The sequence below is a fragment of the Phyllosticta citribraziliensis genome (assembly GCF_038025025.1).
Source record: "Phyllosticta citribraziliensis strain CPC 17464 chromosome Unknown J3D65scaffold_3, whole genome shotgun sequence".
Taxonomy (NCBI): domain Eukaryota; kingdom Fungi; phylum Ascomycota; class Dothideomycetes; order Botryosphaeriales; family Phyllostictaceae; genus Phyllosticta; species Phyllosticta citribraziliensis.
The window spans coordinates 1-21,957 of NW_027117340.1; the positions used below are offsets into that span (position 1 = coordinate 1).

General features: G+C 51.6%; 10 protein-coding genes across 10 annotated transcripts; 4 read left to right on the forward strand and 6 right to left on the reverse strand.

Moving 5' to 3' along the window:
• Window positions 1–2,490: 2,490 nt before the first annotated feature.
• Window positions 2,491–6,112, reverse strand: J3D65DRAFT_548990 (uncharacterized protein; the record flags this gene model as incomplete). Its single annotated transcript, XM_066796931.1, has 4 exons — window positions 2,491–2,740; window positions 2,790–3,106; window positions 3,476–5,521; window positions 5,567–6,112. The coding sequence occupies 4 exons, from the start codon at window positions 6,110–6,112 to the stop codon at window positions 2,491–2,493; spliced, it is 3,159 nt and encodes a 1,052-aa protein (XP_066657374.1).
• Window positions 6,113–6,180: 68 nt separating this feature from the next.
• J3D65DRAFT_615350 (SGT1 family protein Sgt1) lies at window positions 6,181–8,302 on the forward strand. The gene has a single exon (XM_066799318.1). It carries the CDS (start codon window positions 6,264–6,266, stop codon window positions 8,187–8,189), a length of 1,926 nt encoding a protein of 641 aa, XP_066657375.1. The 5' UTR covers window positions 6,181–6,263; the 3' UTR covers window positions 8,190–8,302.
• A 26-nt stretch (window positions 8,303–8,328) lies between these two features.
• J3D65DRAFT_674692 (programmed cell death protein 2) lies at window positions 8,329–9,883 on the forward strand. The gene is made up of 2 exons (XM_066803556.1): window positions 8,329–8,465; window positions 8,512–9,883. The coding sequence occupies exons 1-2, from the start codon at window positions 8,343–8,345 to the stop codon at window positions 9,649–9,651; spliced, it is 1,263 nt and encodes a 420-aa protein (XP_066657376.1). The 5' UTR covers window positions 8,329–8,342; the 3' UTR covers window positions 9,652–9,883.
• On the reverse strand, window positions 9,676–10,962 carry J3D65DRAFT_615353 (armadillo-type protein). Its single transcript, XM_066799319.1, has 3 exons — window positions 10,698–10,962; window positions 9,975–10,498; window positions 9,676–9,928 (listed from the first exon to the last, which is right to left on the reverse strand). Exons 1-3 carry the CDS (start codon window positions 10,865–10,867, stop codon window positions 9,885–9,887), a joined length of 738 nt encoding a protein of 245 aa, XP_066657377.1. The 5' UTR covers window positions 10,868–10,962; the 3' UTR covers window positions 9,676–9,884.
• Window positions 10,963–12,133, reverse strand: J3D65DRAFT_615354 (uncharacterized protein). The gene has a single exon (XM_066799320.1). It carries the CDS (start codon window positions 12,066–12,068, stop codon window positions 11,016–11,018), a length of 1,053 nt encoding a protein of 350 aa, XP_066657378.1. The 5' UTR covers window positions 12,069–12,133; the 3' UTR covers window positions 10,963–11,015.
• On the forward strand, window positions 12,067–13,839 carry J3D65DRAFT_615356 (uncharacterized protein). The gene is made up of 3 exons (XM_066799321.1): window positions 12,067–12,854; window positions 12,900–13,238; window positions 13,285–13,839. Exons 1-3 carry the CDS (start codon window positions 12,383–12,385, stop codon window positions 13,584–13,586), a joined length of 1,113 nt encoding a protein of 370 aa, XP_066657379.1. The 5' UTR covers window positions 12,067–12,382; the 3' UTR covers window positions 13,587–13,839.
• J3D65DRAFT_615360 (RTA-like protein) lies at window positions 13,840–14,741 on the reverse strand. Its single transcript, XM_066799322.1, has one exon. It carries the CDS (start codon window positions 14,576–14,578, stop codon window positions 14,033–14,035), a length of 546 nt encoding a protein of 181 aa, XP_066657380.1. The 5' UTR covers window positions 14,579–14,741; the 3' UTR covers window positions 13,840–14,032.
• A 2,049-nt stretch (window positions 14,742–16,790) lies between these two features.
• On the reverse strand, window positions 16,791–17,948 carry J3D65DRAFT_549174 (chaperonin 10-like protein; the record flags this gene model as incomplete). Its single annotated transcript, XM_066796942.1, has 3 exons — window positions 16,791–17,561; window positions 17,615–17,627; window positions 17,674–17,948. 3 exons carry the CDS (start codon window positions 17,946–17,948, stop codon window positions 16,791–16,793), a joined length of 1,059 nt encoding a protein of 352 aa, XP_066657381.1.
• Window positions 17,949–19,244, reverse strand: J3D65DRAFT_615362 (uncharacterized protein). Its single transcript, XM_066799323.1, has 2 exons — window positions 18,309–19,244; window positions 17,949–18,265 (listed from the first exon to the last, which is right to left on the reverse strand). The coding sequence occupies exons 1-2, from the start codon at window positions 19,184–19,186 to the stop codon at window positions 18,142–18,144; spliced, it is 1,002 nt and encodes a 333-aa protein (XP_066657382.1). The 5' UTR covers window positions 19,187–19,244; the 3' UTR covers window positions 17,949–18,141.
• A 687-nt stretch (window positions 19,245–19,931) lies between these two features.
• J3D65DRAFT_584585 (cyclohexanone monooxygenase) lies at window positions 19,932–21,782 on the forward strand (the record flags this gene model as incomplete). Its single annotated transcript, XM_066797742.1, has 4 exons — window positions 19,932–20,882; window positions 20,931–21,240; window positions 21,288–21,598; window positions 21,645–21,782. The coding sequence occupies exons 1-4, from the start codon at window positions 19,971–19,973 to the stop codon at window positions 21,780–21,782; spliced, it is 1,671 nt and encodes a 556-aa protein (XP_066657383.1). The 5' UTR covers window positions 19,932–19,970.
• Between the last annotated feature and the right edge of the window lie 175 nt (window positions 21,783–21,957).

Consider the following 21,957-nt stretch of genomic DNA (forward strand, 5'->3'; position numbering starts at 1 on the left):
CCTAACCCTAACCCTAACCCTAACCCTAACCCTAACCCTAACCCTAACCCTAACCCTAACCCTAACCCTAACCCTAACCCTAACCCTAACCCTAACCCTAACCCTAACCCTAATTTTTATTAATATAGAAGTAGAAATACTAGAGGCTATTTTTAGCTTTTTTTTTTAAAAAAGAATTATTAAACTTATCTTTTAAAAAAATATATAAATTAGTATTAATAATAAGTAATTCTTCTTTTTCTTTAATATTAAGAAATAGAAGAAGATAATTAGTTATTTTACTATTTATTTTAAATATAATATATATTATAATTACTATTTTAGTATTTATAGAGTTATTTAAAATAAATTAATTATAGTTAATTTAAATTTTATTTTTAACTTAATAGAGCTAGATCTAGTACTTAAGTACTTTTTTATTTATAAAAAGAAATAGATCTAGAATCTTAATATAGTACTTTTAAATAGGCTAGCTAGTAGTAATATAAATTAAATTATAGGAGAATATAGTTTTTTTTTAAAATAAATATTTCTAGTTAGTCTATTTTTTAGTAATTTTATCTATTATATAGACTAGTAGAATTATTAAAATCTTATTCTTATAGTAGTTTATAAACTATTTATAGTAGAAGATTACTTTTTTTATAGTAGCTACTTAGTACTTTTTATTAAAAAGTAATTTTATAACTTCTACTTTATAAGTCTTATTATATTAACTCTTACTAGCCTTATTAGATCTTAAGAGTTTATTAAAAAGTTTAAAAATAATCTTTATATAAAGCCTCTATTCTATTACTACTTTAAGTAGCTTTAAATTAAATAAACTAACTTTATAAATTTATAAAAAAATAGAGTTCTCTTTTAGTTTTAAAAGAAAATTATTAAGATTTTCTTTTATTTATATAAAAAAAATTAAAAGAGCTATAAAAGTTAATCTTATTATTTTATTTTTTTAGCTAGATTTTAAATTAGCTATAATTAACTAGTTTTTAATTTAGTTTAATTTATATAATATAATCTTATTACTTATAAGAGTTTTAAAATAAGAGACTATTTATATTTTCTTTATATATTAATCTTTACTTTTTATATAAAGTAGTTTTAGCTATATATCTAGAGGTCCTTTAGACTTATAGAGGTATCTACTAGTACTTATATTATAAGACTTAAAGTAGAGCTTAGCTAACTAGTATAGATATTATTTTTAAAATATATATCTAGTATTTTAAATAGGGAATATTTTAGATCTTTTTAAATATTAAAAGAATTAATATAAGGAGAGATATAATAATTTAATAATTTTTATTTTTTTATTATAAGCTAATAGATTATCTAATTTATAGACTAGTTTTAAATAACTATTTATCTAGTACTAAGATATATAAGTATAGGAGATAATAAAATATAAGTTAAATTAATAAAGAGTCTATTTAGAAGTATTAATTATAAAAAAATAAAAATAGCTATTTATAGTATTTATATAATAAGATCTTTTTATATTCTATTACTTAACTTATTTTAAAAAAATAAGTATTATAAGAAAAGAGATTTTATTTTAATTTTAAATTATATAGTAGTTTATTAATATATTAGTAGTAATATACTTCTTAAAACTAACTCCTTAATTAAGTTTTTATTATAAATATAAAAGATTCTATTCTTATTTTTATTATTATATTAGTAATATATATATAGATATTAAAATTAAGTTATTTAAATAGCTATAGCTCTTAAAAAGTTAGGTAACTTTAATATATATAGCTTATAGTTATAGCTAGTAGTTATAGTATAGATATATCTAGTACTTAATACTAAGTAGTATTTAATATAATTATAGATTTTTAGCTAATTTATAATATATAATAACTACTCTTACTTTTTATCTATTAATTATTAGTAGTCTATATTAATTTACTCTACTAGATACTATAATAATTATTATAGAGCTATTTTAATAACTCTATTAAGTAGCTATTACTAGAGTAATATCTTAATAGATAATAGTAGATTATTTATTTATATATAATATAAATAAGAAACTAAGCTTTTAATAACTATTTATTATATAAAAAATAGATAAAGAATAAGTTAGATTTTCTAGCTAGATAGTATATAAAGTATATAATATATATAAGTAAAATCTTACTTAGGTTATATAATATTACTACCTTAGGTATATATATATAGTACTAGAGTCTTATAGATAGGTATAAATACCTTAATAAGATAATACTATAAATTATCTACTTAATTCTATAATATATTTATACGCTATAATAAAGGACTCTAGGGCGTATTTAATTACTATAATAAGATAAAAGTATAAAAGAATACATGTACAATTTACTATGCCTAATAGGTAGACTACCTGCAAAACCACCTATAAACGCCTTGCCAACCCAGGACCCCATCCATGCCGAAAAGTCTAAGTATCTAAGTGAGCGACCAGACACCAACAAACGCCCGTTATTCGTAAAAACGGCTTCATAGCTACCTTCCAGCCAACAAGCCTCTGCCACCGACCTTTTTCCTGCCGCGCATGCCTTCGAGGGTGCGCACGAGCGACTCGTGTACCTTCCGGTTGACGGCCCAAGCATCTGCCATCTTCTTCATGCGGAGCGTGGCGATGATGCCAAAGGCGACGCAGCGCAGCGAGGGACGCTTGTCTTTCTTGTAAAACGACGCGTTGGGATCCGGCGTGATCCCCATCTCGGAAAGGAGAGAGAGGTGTGATGTGTTGCTGTTGCGTGTTAGCGGGAGCTTGTGACAAGATCAAGTGGGCAACATACCATTCGCCCCAGAGCTCAATCTGCATCATCAAGAAGCGCTTCTCGTATGACAGCTGCCCGCGCAGGCCCTCCTCGCGTCCACACCGGGCCCGGAGATATTGAATCTGCCTGGCGAGACCCTTGAGCTCACCCGTGTGCCTCCGCTCTCTTTCGGCCGCCATTGCCTTGAGCTCCAGCAGCTCCGTTTCGCTCCGCCCCTCGCGCGTCTGCTGTGCGGCCAGTTCACGGATGCGGCGCTCCTTTTCGCGCAGCACCTGGCGCGACTCCTTGGTCAGCGAGTCGAGCTGCTCGTCGCGCTCTTGCAGCGCAAGTTGAAGCTCTTCCGTCTCGAGCGTGGCCGCCCGCAGCATGTCGTGCAGCTCCTTGAGGTCCGCGGCGTGCTTCTTTGCGTTGCCAGTGCCAGCCTTTTGCGCGGCCAGGCGTTGGGTGTATGCTTCAATGTCGTCGTCACGCTCGTCTAGCTTGAAGCGCAGCTCGTCAGTCTCGGCCTGGCTTGCCCGGAGCTTCTTGTCCTTTTCGCGGATTTCGGAACGCAGGCGCATCTCTTGCTCGCGCATCCGCGTCTCCAAGTCCTGCAATTCGGAGCGCAAGTTTTCAGCCTCGGACTGTGCGGCCTGTATGTCACGCTCCGATGTGCGTCCCGAATTGGCGCGCAGGTCGTTGAGATCTTCCGTCAACTTGCGGACGCGGAGGCGGAGGCTTTCGCGGTCGGCGTCGCTGATGTGAAGGTCTTGCCGGAGGGACTCCACCGAGGATTGCAGGGCACTCTTTTCGCGTTCGACGGTGCGAAGTTGAGACTGCACTTCCGAAGAGTTGGCCTTTGACAGCTGCACAACCCTGGCCTCGAGATTCTGCCTCTCCAATTCACCCTCTTCCTGCGCATTGATCATGACCTCAATCTCATCTTCGAGCTCCTGCTTGGTGTGGGCGAGCTCGTCTTTGAGCGATTGAATGGCACTGAGGCGCTCATCGGCCGTCTTCTTGAGAGCCTCGAGGTCCCTCTCGCGGGCGTTCAATGTCGCTCGGAGGGTGTCAAGCTCATGTTCGCGGTCGCGAGCGAGGTTGTTGACGAGCTCGAATTGAGTGCCGGGCTCCTCCATGCTCTGGCGGAGGGCTTCCATCTCATCGCTGCGCTCCCTGATGGTCTTGCGGGCAGTCTCGAGCTCCCTATTCCGGTCGTTCAGCTCAGCCACCTTGTCGTTGAGCATCTTCTTGACAGATTCGAGCGCCTCTGTGCGGTCATCGAGCAAGTTTTTGGCCTTATTCAGCTCGCGCGTCCGCTCCCCGAGCGTCATTTCGCGTTGATCCACGTCGTCCCGGCTGCGCTCGAGGTCTTTGCGAGTGAGTTCCAACGCCTTGCGGATTCCCTCGACGTCGTTGTTGCGGTAATCGTTGAGTTGCTGGAGCGAGGCAGATTGCGACTCGACCCTGTACTTCAAATCTGCAATCTCGCGGTCCTTTTCGGCGAGGACCGCGCGAAGAGAACCAAGTTCTCTGTTGGTACTGTCAAAGTCGCCGACGCGGCGTTTCAAAGGGCTCATGTCTTGAAGTTGGTCGCGTAGTCTTTGCAGCTCTTGCTCGTACTGTCTCTTCATTGGGCTCTGTGACCTGAGCTGGTCGCGCAGCAGCTCGAGCTCCTGATCTTGTCGCCTCTTCAAGGGGCTGTTGGACCGGAGTTGATTGCGCAAGAGTTGGATTTCTTGTTCCTGCGCTTCCTCGGTGGCATCCCTCTGGCGGGCATCTTCATCGTACTGTCGCAATTGGCGTTGGCATTCCTCGAGCTCGTCTTGGAGAGATTCGGCGGCGTCCAGACGGGCTTTCAACACGGAAATCTCGTCGTCTTTGGCGCGCGTTACTTGCTGCAATTTGTCCCGGGCGTCGTTGGCAGCCTGTTGGGCGAGCTGGGCCTGGTTCCCGCCGGATGACTCGGCAATCTTGATGCGGTCGAGCAGGTTTTCGATCTCGCCCTGTTTCTCCCTGTCCGTCGTCTCCAACTGCCTTTCCAGAGCTTTGATGCGCAGGTCTTTCTCACGCTCGTTTGCGCGGAGTTGGTCCTCCAATGCCTTCATCTCGTCCCGCTTTTGCCGCTCCCAAACCTCGAGCTGCCTTTCCAGAGACTTGAGCTGGGCCTCCTTTTCCTCTTCTGCCGCTTCCAGCTTTTCTCGGAGCTCCTCAATTTCATCCTCCTTGCCGTCACGCTCTCGTTCAACCTTTTGCAGCTGCGCCCTGAGCTCTTCGTCGTCCACCAGTGACTCAAGTCTCTCGCGCAACTCCACGAGCTGCTCGTCCTTGGTGTCGATTTCCTGTTCCTTTTGCCGTAGCTCCATTTCCAAGTCTCCAATGTCGTTCTGAAGCCTGTCCACCTCTTCATCATCCTTACTGACCGAGTCGAGCTGTTTCTGGAGATGTTGAACCTCTTCCGCGCGCTCCTCGGCAATCTTCTCCAGCCGCTCAATCTCTTCGCGCGACGTCGCGTCCGTGTGCCTGCGCTTCACCTTGTCGGCATAATCCCGCAGCTGATCTTTGTACCCCACGAGCTCCTTCTCGGCCGTCTGCAAAGTCTTCTTGAGATTCTTGATTTCCACCACGAGCTGCGTCTTGTCCACCTTGAGTTCCGTGTTCTCGCGCAGGACCGCTTGTTGGTAGTCGGTGCCGACCTTTTGGAAATTTTCCTCGAGGAAATGGATCTTGAGCTTGAGGCCGAAGTTGTCCTTGTCGATCTGGGCCAGTTTCTGCGACCGTCAGCATCTGCAAGTCCGCGAAGATGTACGACTTACAGCCTCTTGCTCCCTCAGCGTGAGCATGTTCCCTCTATCCAGCATCGCGTTTCCATCCTTGTTTACCGCCAGTGGTGTGCTCATGAAGCTGCTGCTGGCCGGCGGCGGCGGGCCTGGCGTGCCGTTGATTTCCGTCACGTCGCTCGTTGAATTGTCGTAGACGCTGGCTTCGGGCAGCGCGGGGCTGTTGTCAAACTTGTACCCAGGCTTCAAAACGGCTGGCGTCTCGATGGCCTTCTTGAAAGCAGGACCGTTGTCCTCCATGTCGTAGATTGACGACGTTATGCGGTTCTTCATGGCACTCTTCAGCAGCGGCGTAAACTCCTGCTTTCCCGGCGGATTCCGTTTCGACAACAGCTGGTTGCGCGCCTTGGGGGTGGTGAGGCCTCGAGGTGTTCGCGAGCCGCGCATTCGCCGCACAAGGTCATCGCCGTCGCGACTCGGGGATTGAAACGAAGGCTCCATGGACATGTCGAGGTCGGCGTGCGTCAGGCGCGTCACGTCGGCGTATTCGGTTTGCGGACTATCGGGATATAGATGCGCCATGGTGCGCACAGTCGAAAGGATGCTATGTCGTGGACATTCGCGGGCGTTGGTGGTTGCTGGGTTGTGGTGTTGGGAGCTCCGGATTGTTTATGTTTGGGTTCCTGCCGTTTTAGGTTTAGTCAATCGCCGGGCTGCCGAACCCAGCACGTGCATGCGGCGACCACCATCCAACTTTCATCTCAACATGGCAGAGGACAAGAGCAAGGACGATTTGAAGTGGTTTGGAGAGGGATTCGACGGCTTTCCCAAGAGACTGCCCGACGACACGGTGGAATACGTCGTCTTCATCATTGACCCAAAAGTCTCAACCGACAACCAAATCCGCGAGAGACTTCGAGACATCGAGAATGCGGCCGATTCTCTCTGCAAAAAACTTCTCAGGGACTACATCTGGCAGCGCGAATCCTTTGGCCTTCAGCTGCGACGAGAAGACAGCAGCTGGCTGCTCCGTGGTACGACCAACTACGGAGACTCTGTCGCCGACGAGTGGTTGATCGTGTACCTTCTCCGAGAACTGAGCAAACAATTTCCTGACGCATGGATTCGCGTGTATGACACGGATGGAGAGTTCTTGCTCATCGAGGCTGCAAATGTGCTGCCCAAGTGGTTGAATCCAGAGATTGCTGAAAACCGAGTGTGGATCAACGATTCCAAACTCTGCGTCATTCCCGTGGAAAATTCTGACAAACGTCCATTGACCATCCAAGAGGCACAAAAGTTCATTCAAACGACCCCATCCAAGCTGGTACACTCCGCTCTCGTCGAAGAAGAAGCCTTTTACCGTCTTCGCAATTATCCGGATGACATTTCCTCAACGCTGCACCACTCTCTTGTCACGATTCCTCGCAAACTTGCCTGTATTCTTCGTCGAAACCCAGCCTACATTTCACCTGCTGTTGAAGCATTCTACTTGCGCGATCCGATTTCTCTACGTCTCCTGAAAGATGGCTCGGGTCTCAAATTTCCGCCGCAAGACTTGGTCACGGTCAGGGTGCGATTCACCAAGGTTGGCTTTGCTCAGTTGAAGAGCCAGCAATTCGTCAGTCCACAAGTGTGGGAAGCAGAAATTGCAGATCTGAAGCCTGGAAAACGACGAGACAGACTGGAAATGGGCATGAAACTGGCCGCCGGATTCGAGATGCTCATGGCCGACCCGCAAAACCAAGACAAGCGCACCGTGCGAGAAATTGAGCTTCTACTGGAAGACGTCGAAGCTGGAGAGGAGCACCTTCCAACAGACGACGAAATCGCACAGTGGGATGCACAAGAGGATGACGAGGGCTGGATGGACATCAACTACGAAGAATTCGAACAAGAGTTGCAAGGGAAAAAGTCAAAAGGATTCGGCGACAAGTCAGCCCAGGCGAATCTGCAAAAGATGGTGCAACGTTTCGAGTCGTTTCTCAACGACAAAGAAGCGGGAGCTGAAGGTGCAGAACCGGAAGACATGGACATTGATGATGACGAGGACATCTCCAGCGATGACGAGGAAGAAGACAAGGCCGCCAGTTTCGACGAGGAAGAATTCTCAAAAATGATGCGCGAGATGATGGGCATGCCCGAAGAAGTGTACAAGGAGGTCATGGAGATGCCTCTTGACGAAGTCAAGGCAGCCAAAGAGAATAGAGCCAAGCTGGAGGAAATTTCGGCACGCATCAATCAGCAAGAGGAAGAAAGAAAGCGACCATTCTTCGGACCTGAGCGGCCACCTGAGCCAGAAGAGACAGGGAACAAAGACACCATAGAAGATGATGATGCTTGGGGTGAGCAAGAAGCAAAAGAATTCCGCGAGAATATGGAAGCGATGGAAGCGGAGCTTCGGCAAGCAGGCGCGCTGGACCTGGACTCGAAGGCCAAGGATGCGATCCATGGCAAAGTCAAAGGCAAAGGCAAGGCCAGAGAAGTGGAAGAGGATGTGGAGGAAATCCCGCGAGAGGACGAGGAGGTGGATATCGACTATAATCTGGCAAAGAACATGCTCGAGGCCTTCAAAGCGCAAGGCGGAATGGCCGGTCCAGCTGGCAACATGATGAGATCCATGGGATTGAACATGCCACGAGATGAGCCTGATGACTGAGGGGGCATGATATCTACTGTAAAAAATATAGCGAATTTTTGTTCAGTCTCGCAGACCACTTTTGGTTTTGGCGTCGCCGCCTCGGCCGTCTTATCGATAGCCCAACTTTTTCAAACACCATCGCAGCAGTCGACGCTTTCAAACACTCGCACAATGGCGTCCTACGACAGCGACTCCTCGGGTGATGATGAGAACTACACCGAGACCAACGTACTGCTAGGCTACGCGTCCAAAGAGCCCACCGACGACGATTGGAGCCAGCTCGGCGGCTACCCGGTACGTCACCTCTCGACTTGCCCTGACTTCTGCTAACATTTCACAGACATGGCTCAACGACCAAGCACCGTCCTTCTCCCTCGCAAAGTGCAAAGTCTGCAATGATCCCATGACCCTGCTCCTCCAGCTCAACGGCGACCTCCCGCAAACCTTCGCCGGTCACTCGCGTCGCCTCTACATCTTCAGCTGCCGCCGCAAAGCATGCCGTCGCAAGCCTGGCTGCGTGCGCGGCTTCCGTGCCACGCGTGTCAGCGCCTCGGCGATCGAAGCTCAGCGCAAACATGAAGCTGACGAGGCAGCTGCCGCAGCGGAAGCTTTGAAGCACAAGGAAAAGGAAGAGGAAGACAGACAAAAACAGGGAAACTTGGGGACCGCATTGTTCGGCGGGGGTACGCCTTCGATGAGCGCAAATGCCAATCCATTCGCTGCTCCGTCTGGGATGTCAGCAAACCCGTTCGCCAGCGCGAGCAGCCTTGCCGCCAGACCGGCGCAAAAGACCAGCACAAACGACACGGACGCAACGCTCTCCCAAACCTTTGCCGAAAAGGCGCGCCTCTCCAGCCCTCCGCCAACGGACTCGCCCGTGGTGCCTCCAACTGCGGCCGAACCACACGTCGCATGGCCCAGCGACGCGAAGACTGCGCTCCCTCCTCCCTACCCGTCGTACCACCTGGACGCGGACTACGAGGCCCTCGATCCCACACCTCTGGCCATTCCTGGCAACACGGTTGTCGACCCAGACGCGGCGGAACCCACACCCGAAGCCGGTGGCAGCGAGACCAACGTCAAGGAGGCTTTCGAATCGAGTCTGGACAAGGCGTTCCAGCGATTCGCTGACCGCTTGGCGCAGAACCCTGAGCAAGTGCTGCGGTATGAGTGGGGCGGTGTGCCGTTGCTGTGCACCCGCGATGACGCCGTGGGGAAGCTGTTTGCGGATGAAGGTCATGTTGGCCTCCCGCGCTGTGGTAATTGCGGCGCCGAGCGTGTGTTTGAGGTGCAGCTCGTGCCGCAGGCCATCATGGAGCTGGAGGCCGAGGAGCTGAGTCTTGAGGGCATGGAGTGGGCGACGATAGTCATGGGGACGTGCAAGAAGGACTGTGCGGCGAGAGGCACCAAGGACGGGGAGGTTGGATACGTGGATGAGTGGGTGGGAGTACAGTGGGAAGAGCTGGCGGCGAGGAAGTAGGCACATCACAAAGCAAGACAAGTTTCGGCGCGGGTATTGTTTCTTTGCTCACTGGCTATCTGGTCTACAGCAAGCTTGAGATGCCGCTTCTCACGGTCGACTGTGCGCCATGGTCTAGCAAGCAGCGGTCCGCCCTTTCAGGCAGAATTTTCTCCCTTTTTCCAGGGAGCCAAAGTCATGTCTCATAACGCCGTGTCCCAAAAATGCATCAAGGGTAAGGCGGGAGGACGGGTTTAAGCGGGCTGCTCGTAAGCTCTCTTGATCAGACGGGAGAATTCTGTGACGAGTTAGCGAGCATCCCACAAATATGGCAGCATACGTACGGTCAAACTTGACGTTCTCCCTGACAACTGTGCCCTTGGCCTCGTTCTCCTTGTTCAAAGGCACCTTGACGGTGGCGCCGTCGACGGCCCAGCCGCAGACCTCGCCGACAAAGTGGTCAAACTCGCCAGCGCGCTTGTTGAGCCATGCCTCGAGGATGGGGCGCTCAATCTCGCGGACGGCCTGGCTCACACTGACGGCGATGCGCACGCACATGAGGTCCTCGAAGCCGCTGACGTCGGCAATCAGGTCGGCGTACAGGTCATCACTGTCGAGCGTTGTCCAGAAGCCGGCGTAGTCGGCGCTGCTGAGCAGGTTGCTGAGCACGTTGAGCTTCTGCACCGCCTCGCTGAGCGCAGGGTCGCCGGCCGCCGGGTTCGCCGCCGACGTGCTGGTGGGCGTCAGGATGTGCGGGGGCAGGAGCGACAGGCAGAGGCTGAAGTCGGGCGAGGGGAAGACGGTCAGGGCCTTGACGAGGATGTTGGTAATGGTCTCATCGCGTGCGAGGTGGGGGTTGAACTGGTAGCTGGGCGAGGTGGTCAGCCAGGATCTCTTTGTCGTCTTCGAGCAGATTGTGAAGGGAGGAGATTTCAGATAGAGCTAATAATGAAGCTTCAGCGGGCTGGAGGGTTCATTCTCCGGTGCCCTCGGGTAATAGGAAACGTTGTGGTAACATGATCATCATGATGAAGATGGAGGTGGACGAGGAGGGGAGGACGACGTACAGCTTCAAGAGGGCCAGGTTGGCGTAGCAGTCGTACGTTTGGCTTTCGCACTGCTGCATGACATAGTCCTGGAAGACGGTCGTCGTCTCGGGATTGTAGCGGTCGAGGCCATTGAGAATCTGATCAATGTGCTCCGGTCTGTCCGGTGCGTAGTCGAAGGGGACACCCATGGTTGTGGTTGGCGAGAGGATTTTGTGAAGAGGCCGAGTTGGAGTGCGGCGACAAGACTGGTCCGTGCGGTCGTCTTGGCATTCCTTCAGGTTGGATTCCATTCAGAGTTGAATTGTTTGTATTGTACAGTACAGAGAGCTAACGTTTCTAGCGCCTCATCGCCTTTTGGACCTCGGTCAATTGATCCAGTTCTTCCTTCATCTCGGGCATCGCCTCGCGCATCATCTGGTCGCGCTTCTTTGCGTCTGCCGAAAGCCATCTATTCAGGTCGTGCCTGAGTTCCTCCTCCGACCTGTCCAACACATTGATGCCTCGCTCTGCGCATGCAACCCGCAATTCCCGACTGTTGAGTGCTTGAGTTCCACCGTCACGCACAAGAAGTTCGCTGTCCCGGATCAGGTAAGAGTAGTGTTTGGTGACTCGTCTGTGTTCCCTCTTGGAAAACATCCACACCGCAATGGCTTGTGAAAGAGGCCCCCACTGCGTGCTCTTTTCGCGAATCTTGAACATGGGCTTGGTGTAGAGGTCGTACATGCAGGCCATTTGAAACGAAAGCGCGTTGGCAGTACGGGTCAGGATGACGGCGCCATCCTCCCCAGCGCCGACGAGATTTCGCCCTCTTTCCAACAGCTCCGATGGTCTTCGTCGCGCCAGAGGCTTTAGACTCGGTGGCAACGAATCGACGACTGCCTGCCATCGCTGTTCGGCAATTTGTCTCTGCGTTTCTGCACGGCGCAACAGTCCTTCTTCTATCTGCGGAGGCCGGCAAGTCTTGGGCATGACTCCAGCCATGAATGGCGCAACCAACAGTGTGAATTCCCCACAAACTATGAAAACGACGGCGAATATGGGAAGTCGGGTCATGTCGTGCCTGGATCGGGCAATGAGCTGAAAGTCGGCTCGCGTCAAGTCGTCCTCTTTGGTCTTGCGGAGCTCGCGGGCGACTTTGGAATTGGCCCAGACATTCTTGACGCCCGTCTTGAAGAAGGACAGGTATGCCTTGCCAAACTCGAACCAGTATTTGACTTTCGACTCGTTTTCGTCTTTGGCTGGAAGCTTGACGGGGGCGGGCAAGGTCGAGGCCGGGGGATTGACGCGGTCGACGCGTTCGACGCGGTCAGAGAGGCGACGCGTAGGCTGCAGCCATGGCGAGATGCGACAGATGCGCGCCGGGCGGCCTGTCCGAAGAAGAGTTGACATGCGGAAAGACGGCGGCGAAGGGAAACATGGAGCGAGGTGCACTTTGAGTTCCCTGGGTAAGCCAGGGTCCGGCAGGTTGGATTGGCCGACCCGGTTTCTTCCCTTGGTTGCACGTGTAACCACTTCGCCGACGACCTCTGTTCCCTACTCGAACAACTACGCCCATCATGTTCCCGCCTCCTCTCCTCGTGCCGCTCGACCTCCACTACGGCCGATATTCCTTCCCCGCCGAACCTCGACACCTGCCGAGGCACATGGAGTCGCAAGCTTCCCCATGCTCGAATTCGGTTGCCTGCGCGCAATAAGTACATACGATGCCTCAATTCTTCCTCACCACCTGGATCCTGCAGTCCATACCCGTCATGTCTGCCGCCTCTCAGCGTCTTCTGCAACTCGGCGCCGTGCCTCGCGTCATCCTGCTCAACCCCATCGTCACCGGTCCGCTGCTATGGGCTCTCACAATTGCTCCAAAGGCCATCCAGGGCCCTGTACTCCAGCAGCTTGATCGGCTGCCTTTTGAAAATGCGCTCCCCCGCATAGTCACCGCGCTCAAGCTGTTGGTTGCTCTCGGCATTTCAAACAGCTTCAATTCCCTGCTCAATCGCATGGCGACGAATGGATGGAGTCTGTCGACTGACTCGTCAAAGTGGAACTGGTCGCAAGAGATTGCCGTCGTCACTGGAGGCTGTAGCGGAATTGGAGAATTGGTCGTCAAGGGTCTAGCAGACAAGGGAGTCAAGATTGCCGTGTTGGACGTCCAGCCATTGCCGCAGAGGCTCAAGGGTTGTAAGTGTACATGACAACTTCCTGGGTTTAACGCTTACCAAGTAGACAACATCCACTTCCAAACCTGCGACATCACCGACCCCAACGCCGTCCACAATGCAGCGGAGACCATTCGTTCCAAGGTTGGCCATCCGACCATCTTGATCAACAATGCCGGAATCGGCTCTGCCCACACAATCATCGACACGACCCCCCGTCAATTGCAAAAGATTTTTGGCGTCAACTTGCTCAGCCACTGGTACACCGTGGGCGAATTCCTTCCGGCCATGATCAAGCAGAACAAGGGCCATGTCGTTACAGTCGCCAGCATGGCCAGCTTCGTGTCATGCCCCAGCATTGCGGACTACGCCGCTACCAAAGCCGGAGCACTTGCGTTCCATGAAGGTAAGAAACATGTCCATTGACGAAGATCCGCACTCACGTCAAGCAGCTCTGACTTCGGAACTTCGCCACCGTCACAACGCGCCCAGCGTCCACACAACCGTCGTCCACCCGAACTGGACCCGCACGCCGCTCATCGCTGACCATGCTTCTCATATTGAGAAGCACCAGGGGCCTTTGCTTACGCCGGACGTCGTTGCTGCTGGCATCGTCAATCAGGTTCTTAGCTGCCGCGGTGGCCAGCTCTTCTATCCTGATTTTCTGTCGTCTGTGAGTGGCATAAGAGGATTCCCTCACTGGATGCAGGAGAGGATCAGAGATAGTATTGGGAAGCGGGGGACTGGCGATTGAGATGCTGAGAGTGAATTGTTTGTCGAAACCGGCCACTTCTTTTGCTGGTAGGATTTGAGACTGTTGCTTTTGGCTTTCAATCGAACCCCTGCGTAGGGAAATACGCCACTTGCTCGCTTGCTTCACGAGTGAGATGCATCTGCCTTCGCGGTTAAATTGATTTCATTCAGTCGTTTGGACAAGCCAATCATGTCCAATGGCATTTCAGAAATTGGACACGCCTGTTGTACTCCATGAAATGACAACTTCGCTACAGCTTACACCTTTGGATAATAGTGGTAACTGTCCATTTCCGTTCCAACCGACGTGCCCACCAGACCGTCCTCATAATCGACCTTCGGCATGCGCAAGCAATATCCAGGATGTAGCACCGTCTGCGCGACGACAGCAATCAAGCACGGCCTGTCCCCAACGTCAGCTCCTCTCAACCACATCGTCAGTCAAGCTTACACCGTATCCAAAGCGATGAAAAACGTCTCGTTAGTCATGATCTTGCTCCGCCAGCCATCATCAAACTCGGCCATGCGAAACGCACATCTGGTCAAAATGGCCACGTACGCCAACGACATGCTGCCCAAAAACAAGCGAAACATCCAGCGCTGGCGCAGTGCCTTGGTCCCAGGATTCAGCTCGCGGCGGTGCATCACGACGCGCACGAAGTACCACGCCGCGCAGCCGGCGAACATGCCCAGCGTCGTGATCTGGAACGCCATGCCGCCCTTGATGATGCGGACGGCGTCCCACATGATCTTGGGGTCTTGTTTGGCGGCCATGCCGCTGCCGACGGCCTGGCACGCGATGGAGAGCACGTCGGACGCGACGAAGACCCAGGTGTAGAGTGAGGGCGGCCGTAGGACGCTGAACTGCGGGCCGAAGATGAGGACGAGGTGCTTCAGGTTGAGGTAGATGCCGGCGGCGAGGAAGGCGGGCGCGATGGTCAGGCAGATGACGGCGGCTTGGAAGCCCGTGTGCGAGTAGGGGTTGAAGTGCATGGCGATGAGGCCGAGGGAGCCCAGGAGCTCGAGGGCACATCTGCACTATCAGTATAGACCTTAATGGTGTTGATGAAACTTACCCTCCGCCCACGGCTAATAGGTAGCTCCACGTCTTCTTGTACATTCCCATCCCAAGCTGTCCGACCATGCATATTGCAAAGACCAGCCCCGCAAATGCGTTCATGTGTAATGACGGGGCGTACCCGTAAATCGAACCCTCCACTGGACACTCTGGACCCACATCATCGCAGTACGGGAGGAACGGTGCGTCAGACATCTCGGAGTATCGAGGAAAGGTCAAAAGAGTGACTGGAAGAAAAAGCAAAACGTTTGAAAGCAGCGTAATGAAAAGAGCGACGACGGCGAGATTCCGGGGACAGAATCGAGACACGAGTCTGTGGGCGGTATATACTTTCAGCACGCTGGCCTGCGCCTTGTCATGGCCAGCCCTGCAATGCCGTGCCCCGGCCGCTGAGCACACCAACTCTGTCCGCCGTTAGACGCGCCGTTGCCCTCTTAATTACGCTCATCGATCAGTGCCTTTCAACCGCCAGCAATGGCGCACGGCCAAGCCTGGCTCCCCGTTTCGAAACCGCAGCCTGCTCCCTGTCTGCCCGCACTGGTACCTGGCCGCGAAGCGCGCCTCTGTGCGTCATTGGATGAGCGGTGGCTGCTCCCCAGAACGTGGCGCAGGGCTGATGCGGCGCGAGCTGGATGCAACTGAAGGGTCTGGAGATGTTGGTTGCCCTGAGGCGTGCACCGTGGCAGGCCATGTACTTGGGAAGAGGTGCTGCAGCACGAGGTTGATCACGGACTACAGCCAAGTATCGTGATACGCACCAGCAAATCTAAGCATCAAAAACGCTGCATGCCATTTCGCTCAATCTTGCAGGCAGCCGTCGATGCACGATGAAATGTTGCTGTCGACAGGGTTCTCGAGGTCTAGTCCAGGGATGTCTTTGCCACGGGCCGCCAAAACCTTAATCGCAACCACCATTTCTCGTCCAATTTCGCTTGTTGGCGACGAGCCCTGGGCGAGAACGACTGTTGCAACGACAAGACTGTTGTATAAAGAGTTGAGTTGTGTAAAGTGGCTCGATTGTTGCTGCTAATTCTTGTGAATCTTCGAGTCCAAAAGGTCAAGGCCGTCACGGTTTGGATACGTCATGGCTTGGTTCTGTTTAATTGTCGACACGAAATGGATGGATAGTTTCTTAGCATTTGCCTTTCGAGTCATCTTTCGCGTGTCATGATTGGCCGAGAAGGATTGCGTAAAGCTTGTACGGGCACGGCGATCAGCACGATTGGCTCGACGGTTGGTGAGAGACATTTTTGAAAGTTCTTTGATTGCGGGCTACGAATCTCTGAAGGGATGCCCAGGCTTTGCTTCGAGTATTGAAATGCGATGTCTCAGTGACCCTTCTGAAAGCCAGTCAGTTCAATCAAGTCCTGGTGCAAGCAGAGGGAAACGTACGCAAGCACCGCAAGTGCATTGACTCTTGTCACAAGTGCAGTCGGCAGGGCCGGTACAGTTGCAGGTGGAGCCGCAAGCGCAAGACATTTTCGATTCGGAGATTTTGCTGTGTATGTTGTTCGGTAAGGGGAAGCTGATATTGGATGGCATTTACTCCTGTAAGCAACCAACGGTACTTATACTCTTCCACATACAGCTCTGCGCGAAATGTGCGTCCGCCAGCCGTCATCGCCAAGGCACTGGATACACAGGAGGCATGCGCGTGCAGCACAGATGAGCCAGTCGAGCACTGTTCGTTGCTCTAGATGTGATCCATGGCTGGATGTGGAACATTGAAATCAGCCTACCATTGATTGGTGACGTCCAAGGCGTCTAGGCCGATATGGCGGATGTGAGTGATTTGTGCGTCCCGCGTTTCGTCTGGTAGTCTCCAGCGCTACTGCATCTCCACGCAACGAGCCGTCCGAAAGTGCCTGGCGCTTGGAGGTTTGGAGAAAGCATCTTGACACTCTCATTCCAGAACAGACGATGGCCGCGTGGGAGGACACGCGCCATTCCTGCTTGAGGAAGTCGTTTGGACCATCTTTCGAAGCTCCAACGCGAAAGGAAAATTGCAGTCATGGAATGCGAAAGCAGAGGATCGCCGCAGACTCTTGGATTATGCCGCCAGGTAGTACACTCCATGGAGATCTCTCTACTCGCACTTGCAGCGAGATGTACAAACTAAACTCACACTCACGCGGATTTCCCAGGCTCTTTTACAGCGTGGAGCACTCCTCTGTATCTCATTCGCCCTTCTTCGAGTGTCTTGAATGCTTCGGCTACTCCATCTCTTGTCAAAGGGAACAGGGACGTCCAAGGCTTGATTCCATGTCTTGCGACAAAATTCAACATGTTTTGAAAGTGCTGTCTTGAGGCCTCCGTCGAGGCAATAATTCTGAGACCGGGAAGAACAAACGGCATGTACGGCACTTCAATCGGGCTTTGCTGGATCGTCATGCACACGATTCGAGCACGACGGGCGAGGAGCAGGATCAAACCAGCGAGCGATGGAATCTCGGTTGCGCAGAGCAGAAGAACGTCAATGGGAGACGAGTCACCCACCTTGTTTTCTCTGCTCTGCTCCAAAAAGATGAACTCATCTGCTCCCATAGCTCGAGCATCTTCCTCCTTGTCTGGCGTGTCCGAAAGCGCAGTTACAGCGCATCCCATCGCCTTTGCAAATAGCACTGCCATGTGGCCAAGGCCGCCAATGCCAACTACGCCGACACGGTCGCTTGGCTGCACCTCTGCGGCCATGAGGGCTTCGTATGTACTGGCGCCGGCGCACATGAGCGGCGCAGCGTGCTCAGACTCTATCGCATCCGGGATGCGATTGACGAAGGTGCGGTTCCTGATCGCATAGTTTCCCATTGAGCCTTGGTCGAGCTCTCCGAAAGCGAAACCGCACGCTTCAGCGCAATATTGCCGGTAGCCTTGTACGCAGACCTTGCAGCTACCACAGGACTGGTATCGTGTCAACGGAGCGGCAGGAATTCGAGGATACGAGGGATACCGACGTGATGCAACCATCTGAGAACCAGTCAGCACAGCCCACGCTGCCAGAGGGAAGACGAACCCCCATCCCACTCTTTCACCAATCTTGAGATCCTTGACACCATCCCCCAGCTTGAGGACCGTGCCGACTCCTTCATGGCCTAGGCCGCAGCCTTTTCCCTTTGCGTGGACATCGGTGTAGCAGATGCCAGAGTGGGTGGTTTCGATCAAGACCTCGTCGTGGCCGAGCTCGCGAGGCGCCGTCTCGGTCACAAACCCTCGTTCGCGAGAGAAGCGGTAGGTCTCGATGAGCCCACAGTATTGGTCGTAGCGCAGGCTGGCGTTTTCGGTAAGCATTGCGTTGGTGGTACCAGAGAAGGAATGCAGAGTTGGGTTGTCACGGAAACGAATCGGTTTCGTCGACGTCATTGCAGGTTTAGGTAAGCGAGACGCGACTCCATTGAGGCCAAGAACCCAGACTGCTACCAATCTCTACACAAAACCCATGGCCATCCGATTTCCCTTCCCTGCAAAACAAAGGGCCACATTTTCACTGCTGATCTTCAGAAACTTCAAACGGAAGTGTCGCCTGCTGCGACAGCTCGCTCAGGGAATCCTTCCACACCAATCGTTGCATCTCGAGTCCGTCAGCAGTGTCCATGAAAGCAGGGGTCCTTTGAAAGTCAGCCACATTCTACATCTTCGACACAAACTCACTTTTCTTCGGCTTGATTGACGTAGAATTTCCCGTGGGACTCGGCACCGGCAACAGCGACCATGAACACGACAATCCGCGCACCCTCCTCCGTCGGACGCGCAGTGAAGGACTTGAATAATCTCATTACGTAGCGATAGTAGAAAGGAAGCACTTCGGCGATCCTGGAATGTACCAGTCCCGGACAGACCGTGTTCAGAATCACTCGACTGGGCTCGATCCGCGTCGCCAGCTCCCTGAGGAACATGAAAGCCATCGCTTTGGTGTCGCCATATCTTTGAAAAGAGTAAAAGTTCTTGGGGTCGTCAAAGTGGCTAATGGTGTTGCCTTTGATTGGATGCCATCGAAGGCTGCTGATAACCATAGCTCGGCTGCCGACCCAATTGATTCGGGAAGGAGCTCCTGATTTCTTGGCCGACTCCTCCAGCAAAGGAAGAAGCTGTAGGAGTAGCAAAGCGCTGGAGAGGAAGTTGACCTGGAGCAGGAGCTCGTGGCCGGATGATGCACACTGAAGATCGACATTGCCAATCGCGGCGTTGAGTATCAAGACGTGGAGCTCCTCTACTTCCGCTCGGACCCTGGAAACGAAGTCGACGACACTTACGTATTCGGCCAGGTCCAACTTCATGACTTTGACGGACGACGCGCTACGTCCGCCGCCTCTGATGGTCTCATCTTGGAGCAAAGACTTCTTCGCTTCTTCGCCTTTGTCGATATTTCTGACGCCCAGAATGACCACCTCGGCATTGAGCGCAAGAAGTTGTCTGGCGCTTTCGTACCCGATACCAGCGTTGGCTCCTGTCACAATGACATTCTTTCCTGCCAGGTTGATGTCTTTCGGCAAAGGGTTGACGCCTGGTTGGATTTGAAAAAGAGGCATTTCGATTGTTGTCTTTTCAGAGAGGTGAGAATCAGTCTCTGTTCAGTCTGCGCTCTCATGCAAGTCTGTCACATCGGGAGTCGCACCAGTATATCTCATTGCATATACTTTGTCCAGCGCCCTATAGCGGGTCCCCGCCATTACTCAGCCACACTGCTGTGGTCAAGCCAAGCTTCAACACCAAGCAACGTGGCTCCCTGCAAGGTTGATCGGAGACTGCCGAATTCAGACCGTGACGTCAAATGTCGTCTTCAAGTGCACTCTTCTTCAGCTGCGACTATTTTGCTGACAGATGTGTTGAACGGATCTCTATCCGCTATCAGAACCGCATTCTGTTGCCCAAGACTAGACCGATATGCTTGGGGTCCTTCCAGTGTCCACCAACTATCGCTACACCACAGCTCAACGACTTTCGAATTCAAAATCATTCCAGAAACAACCTTGGCGTGCGGGGGATGACAAGGCTTGACGTCCTCACACCGTTCCCCGCCTCCACCACAACGCCAACCTGGATGACTCTGCAACCCCGCACGACTGTCAGAGTTAGCCGTATGACCGCTATTGGCACAAAGGAACTGACTAGCCAGAAATGGAAAGGTGATCGTCCACACGAGCAGTGATATGCTCAAATTCCTTAGGTCCGCGCTGGAAACCCCATGGATTCTCCGCATCTGCCAGGCAGTTCCTGTTAACCGAACCAGTATATTTACAAGAGAGGAGGTCGGAGGATGTGGTCGGTCGCCTACAGTTGCAAGAACTCGTTCGAAAACTGCTCACTTCCACAATGCCGGGCCCGATCAAGACTGAACTCCATGAATTTGCTTACCGACCTTCGGACAAGTATCCGTATAATGACAACTTGGAAGTGGATGCCCTGATCGTCGGCGCCGGGTTCGCAGGCACGTACATGCTCTATGAGCTCCGGAAGCGTGGCTTCAGAACCGTCATCTACGAAGCTGGCGATGGATTTGGAGGCACCTGGCGATGGAACAGATATCCTGGAGCCCGCGTGGACTCGGAGGTCCCCGAGTACGAATTGAGCATTCCTGAAGTCTACAAGGACTGGACTTGGACGACCAACTATCCCAACTACGAGGAGCTTCGTGCCTACTTCAACCACATGGACAAGGTTTTGGACCTATCCAAGGACACTGCCTTTGGTTCCGTCGTGGTCGACGCCCAGTTTGATGAAAAGGAAGGAAAGTGGCACGTTAAGACGGCCGATGGACGTAATGCGAAGAGCAAGTATTTCATCGTCGCCGCTGGTTTCGCTGCAAAGCGGTACGTGCCTGACTGGCTCGGCATCGACAAGTTCAAGGGTTTCATCGCACACTCGTCGTTTTGGCCCGACGAGGGCGTCGAGGTTCACGGCAAAAAGTGTGCCGTGATTGGCACTGGTGCATCGGGAGTTCAGGTTGCACAGGAGTGGGGTCCCATGGCCGGAGAGCTCAAAGTCTTTCAACGAACGCCCAACCTGACAGTACCGATGGGCAAGAGGCCACTGTCCAAGGAGGAGCAGAACAATGCCAAACAATTCTACCATCGGCTCTTTGAACTTCGAGAGCACTGTTTTGGCGGCTTCCTCTTCACTTTCAATGAGAGAAACACTTTCGACGACAACGAGCAAGAGAGAGAGGCAGTCTACCGGAAGTTGTGGGACCATGGCGGATTTGGATTCTGGTTGGGAAACTACAAGGTGATTCCTTTGCCATCCTTCATAGCCTCAATGCTTACACAAATTTAGGACATGCTGTTCGCCGAAGAAGCCAACGACGAGGCGTACAAATTTTGGGCCAAAAACCAAAGGGCCAGAATCCATGACCCGCGCAAGCGAGAACTTCTGGCACCTCTTAAGAAGCCACACCCCTTTGGCACCAAGAGGCCCTGCCTTGAGCAGAACTACTATGAACAGTTCAACAGGCCGAACGTCGACGTGGTTGATCTCAGGGGCAATGAGATCAAGGCAATCACGGAAAAGGGGATTCTGCTCGAAGATGGCACGGAGCACGAGTTTGATGTCATTTGCATCGCTACTGGATTCGACATTACCACGGGTATGTCCGACCACTGCAGCCATGCGTTCTTTTGTTGACTTTTGCAGGCGGCATGACAAGCATGGGACTTCGCTCCATTGATGGCAAGTCACTGAAGGACGAGTGGAAGTCCGCTGCCATGACCTACCTCGGCGTTACTGTTCCCGGATATCCAAACATGTTCCACACGTACGGACCACACGGGCCGACCTTACTCTCCAACGGTCCTGCCACCATCGAATGCCAGGGCCGCTGGATCGTAGATTGCATGAAGCTGATGGAACGCGAGGGAGTCAAGTACATCATCCCCACTGACGAGGCGAGCAGGGCGTGGAAGAAGAGAGTAAACGAGTTGAGCGACCTGTCACTGTTTCCAAAAGTCCTCGACTACGGTCTGTTCTGTTTCCGCATCGAACGCTCCTCAGCTGACACAAGCAGGTGTTCACTCGACCTACATGGGCGGCAGCATCCCAGGCAAAGCTTACGAGCAAGTCAACTATCCGGGCGGAATCCCGCAGTACGGCAAAGAGCTTCGGCACGGTCCGGGCGCCCGGGCGCCATGAATCCTCGGGCGTCCGTCTTGACTCCGCGCCGGAGGGTGGGTGTTCTGGAAGGGTTCGTTCGTTCCCCGGCGCGTGGCGCGGCGCGGTGACGTGGATTGTGCCTGCGCCCATCGTTTTACCCCTTGTGTTCGGAGCGTTGCCTCAGGCGCTCGGAGGCCGAGCTGCGATGTCTTGA